The sequence below is a fragment of the Eurosta solidaginis genome, chromosome 3 (assembly GCF_040869045.1).
Source record: "Eurosta solidaginis isolate ZX-2024a chromosome 3, ASM4086904v1, whole genome shotgun sequence".
Lineage (NCBI taxonomy): Eukaryota > Metazoa > Arthropoda > Insecta > Diptera > Tephritidae > Eurosta > Eurosta solidaginis.
In genome coordinates, this window is record NC_090321.1 from 31,673,132 (window position 1) to 31,677,019 (window position 3,888).

General features: G+C 35.5%; 1 protein-coding gene across 2 annotated transcripts; it reads right to left on the minus strand.

The window, feature by feature from the left end:
• Nucleotides 1-318: 318 nt before the first annotated feature.
• On the minus strand, nt 319-1,561 carry bug (thioredoxin domain-containing protein bug). 2 transcript variants are annotated; one of them, XM_067777423.1, is made up of 3 exons: nt 1,428-1,561; nt 464-1,366; nt 319-336 (listed from the first exon to the last, which is right to left on the minus strand). In XM_067777423.1, exons 1-2 carry the CDS (start codon nt 1,462-1,464, stop codon nt 477-479), a joined length of 927 nt encoding a protein of 308 aa, XP_067633524.1. In that variant the 5' UTR covers nt 1,465-1,561; the 3' UTR covers nt 319-336; nt 464-476. The 2 variants fall into 2 exon arrangements, with proteins under 2 accessions (XP_067633524.1, XP_067633523.1); XM_067777422.1 differs by lacking the exon at nt 319-336 and having other exon boundaries at nt 363-1,366.
• Between the last annotated feature and the right edge of the window lie 2,327 nt (nt 1,562-3,888).

Below are 3,888 nucleotides of genomic sequence, written 5' to 3' on the forward strand. Positions count from 1 at the left end.
TATCGAGCCATATGTTATCATATTCTTTACTATCGTGGTATACATCGATCTTAGCACATGTGGGCTACAGCCTCTTGATTTGCCTGCTAGGCGTTTGCATAACATGAGGGACCTCGTGGCCCTAGTTTTCATGTAGTCGAAATGTTGTTTCCATAGGAGCTTGGTGTCAAAGGTGACCCCCAAGTATTTCACAGCGGTTCCATATTCTAGTGTCACGCCATCTATTGTTATTGCTCTCAGGGCTGGTAGGACTCTTCCTCTGGTGAAGCGGATGATGGTTGCCTTTGATGGGTTGATGTTAAGCCCAAGATTGGTCCTAACCTCTACGTCTTTTATCTAAAGTTACAAAATGGTCGAACAAGTCATTGTTTTAAATTTTTTTTTTATTTCTATAACTTGAAATTAAAAAGATTGAGAATCCTACGAACACATTCAAAACAAATACCTTAAAACTAAAGCTCACCATAGTCTCATCTTCAATTGCGCTCCATACGCGCTTCCGATTCACGCCAATTTCGTTTAATCATTTCGACAATTTGTTTGCACAAACGAGATTTTGTAAAATAATTTCCCAAACACAATAAAATGAACGACCACGCAAGTATTAGAACATAATCGATTTGTTGCACAGGCTGCAGTGGCAATGGGCCGGTCATTTCCGACTTCGGTGGAATGGGTTCCACATGCTTAATGCCGGTATGACGTGTAACGAATGCATGAAATGTGCCAACATCACTGTAGAATTTGACAATTGGACGACCCTGATGAAATAGCAACAGCGTTGGCAAACCTACAATGCCAAATTCTGTATTAAAACTAGGAAATTCGAATGCATCGATGGCGGCAAAACGTAGAGTTGGAAAAAGTATGGGCAGCATATTGGCATAAGGCGCAACGTGTGCACAGCCAAGACTAGATGCGGTGTAGAATAGCACGAATACACAACTGCCTGGTTCATGACGTTTAGTTGCATTACCAATTGGTTTTAGCAGAGCTACAATGTCCTTAACATTTTGCATCATGAGTAAAGTATTGTCATTGCGTGTCGCATTTTCAGGCCGTTCCAATTGCATGCAGCGCACCATTATGGGTGGTTTGCGTATTACTTCGTTATAGTTGGTTGGTAGTAAATGTAATATATAGCGATCATCGGGTGTACAATACAAGCGTTCACTATATGTTATATACGACAGAAAATCGTAGTGGCATTGACCACGTGAAATACCCAACTCGTCTGGTGTCATTTGTGAGATGTCCTTGGTGCGTGTGGCGTTGTTGGTTGTATCAGCGCTATTGCTACCGGCGAAGAATTTAAAAATCGTCTTCAATGTTGGCATTTCAGCTGTGGTGCTGCTGAGGACGGTGACTAAGGAGAGTAGCTTGTTTGATTAATATCTAGAAACAAATTGGTTTTGATAGGAACTTACTCAGCAGAAACAGGGTAAGTAATTGAGGCTTTAACATTTTTATTGATTTTACTGCAATTGATATAAATTAATAAATAATAAACTGAATTCTTAAAGCAAGTTATTTTATAAACAGAAAATAAACAGCTGTCAGAATCAGCTGTTAAGCTGACAGCAAAAAAAGCAAAAAGGTGCAACATATTCCAATATACCCTACAAGAAACGCTGATAGTTTTACTAATACACTCACACTTGTAATTGACAATGCTGATCCTGCGATGACGTAAACATTGATACTCAAATTTATGTATGTTCCTTTGTTCGCTCACGCATGTCCGCATGTTTCCAACGACAGCCTATAATCATGAAAAAGGACTCAAACTGGGAAAGCTTCGGACACCTGGTACAGAACAAAAGAACATACAGCAGATACCATTATGCATGTGAGACAGATACATAATTCTCAACGGAATTTTATGTATGCGAGAACAGTTTATCCGATTTAATCATTTTGTCACTACTGACTGTCATATGACAATAAATGATTATCACGGTTGTTTTGTTATTTTTTTAAATTCCGCCATTTTCAACCGACGAAAACCATATAAAAAATAAGTTTAAAAAATGAAATAGAGAGCATTTCAAAGCTCCATGCTAAAAGAATAAAAATCGAAAATAATATTAAAAAATACAAAAGCTGTCGGAATGTATGGGCGCGAAATATAATAGTGGTATAATACGCGAAAAATAATAGTGGTTAGTGATGATTCATTTTTAAATGTGTTTCCGCATGAGGAAATAGCTCTTCTGCTGTTTTGTTATTTCCTGAATTTAAATTGAACATTCTGAACTCGAATTCTTATAAAACTATTTATTTTAAGCAAATAAGAAACATGTATGCTTTTATCACGTACAAAATTAAAAACGTAATGAACTAAAGTAAATGAAAAGCAAAAAGCATTGTTTCATTTTTGGCGGAATATAACAATGGTTATTTATGATAGTATAAGAGTCAAACCTGATATCTACAGTAAACTATCATTTATGACACTTTTTGATAGTAAGAGTGTCAGCACTGATCCAGGAAAAGGAATGAGAGTGAGCAGTACGGCTATATAGTTAATCAGTAGGCCATGTTGGTGTATAAGAAGGAGACAAAAACTCACACGTACACAGTTGTTTACATCACATTTGCGCAAGCCGCTTAAGTTTGTGATAGAAAGTTTGTATGAGGCGCTGATCGTTAGGTTGACATTGCTGACAATCAGATGATAGTCATATGATAGTCAGTATTCTTGTAGGGTACAGGAGAGGTTTGAGAAAAGTTACAGCAATAACACCCCTGCGAAAACGCTCGCGTCAATCCACGTCATTTCACTAGTCATTTTACAGTCATAGGTTATATTCATAGTCACATTTGCATGGGCGTAGGTAAGTTTTGTGACCAAATTTTTTGTAGGGACAGTGCCAGAGTTGTAAAAAGATTTAATCAATTGAGTATGCATTCTCTCAGCATTCTTTTAAAAAATTGTGATTTATTGGTTGCATATTATAAATTCCCATTCCTGAATGGCTTAATATACTCTAACTCAAATCTAAAGTGTGAGTGTTATTGAATGGTAAAATATAATTCAACATAGAGTGTGAATGTAGGAGCCATTCCCACTCTTTATTGAATGTAAACTTGAAATGAATGCACACTTTTTTACCATTCAGAGTTGATATTTTTATACTTCAGTAGCTATACAGATATGTTAAAGGAATGCTTTCTTTAAAAGGTTATAAATCTATGTGATCAAATATGTAAATTTTTAATCGAAACGGCGTATGTTCCGTCTAGCGTCCCATTATGTTCGCTGTGTCATTGTGGCGAGACGATGGTTCCTGTATTAAGCAAAATATGTATTTGTATACCAGATAATCAATTTTGTAAATGTTGATTGAGGTATCACAATGAAAACCATTTAATTATGATAAAAAAGAGAAAATCGCCCGACATTTAAACACGTCATCAAATATTTCAAGTGGTAATCAAATGTAATTGCAATTTGAGGTAAATGTAGGGGTATATAACATTAAAGTTGTTATAACGCTTATAAAAAATTAACAAGGTTTAGAATATATCAACAGCAAAACCTTATTAATTAACTTTCATTAAGAGAAGCTTTTCAAAATTTTCGTCAGAAAGGGATCCACGGCGCGGCGCATTCAATATAGTTGCTGCTAAAAACAATCTCTCTACTGATGCTGATGAGGGCCAAGGAATATTAAATTTCATATAGCACTTTTTCAGCTCTGGATACTTATAAAGCATTCCTTTACTAGTGCTGGGATCTGCAATATAATTGGAATATTCATTATTGATTATCAAACTTTCGGATGCAACAGCTTTATCTATGATTTTTGGAAAACTTTATAATATATAATGTGATATATGATTAAACTAAAATTTTAATTACTTCTGTTTCCAAAATCGAAAAAT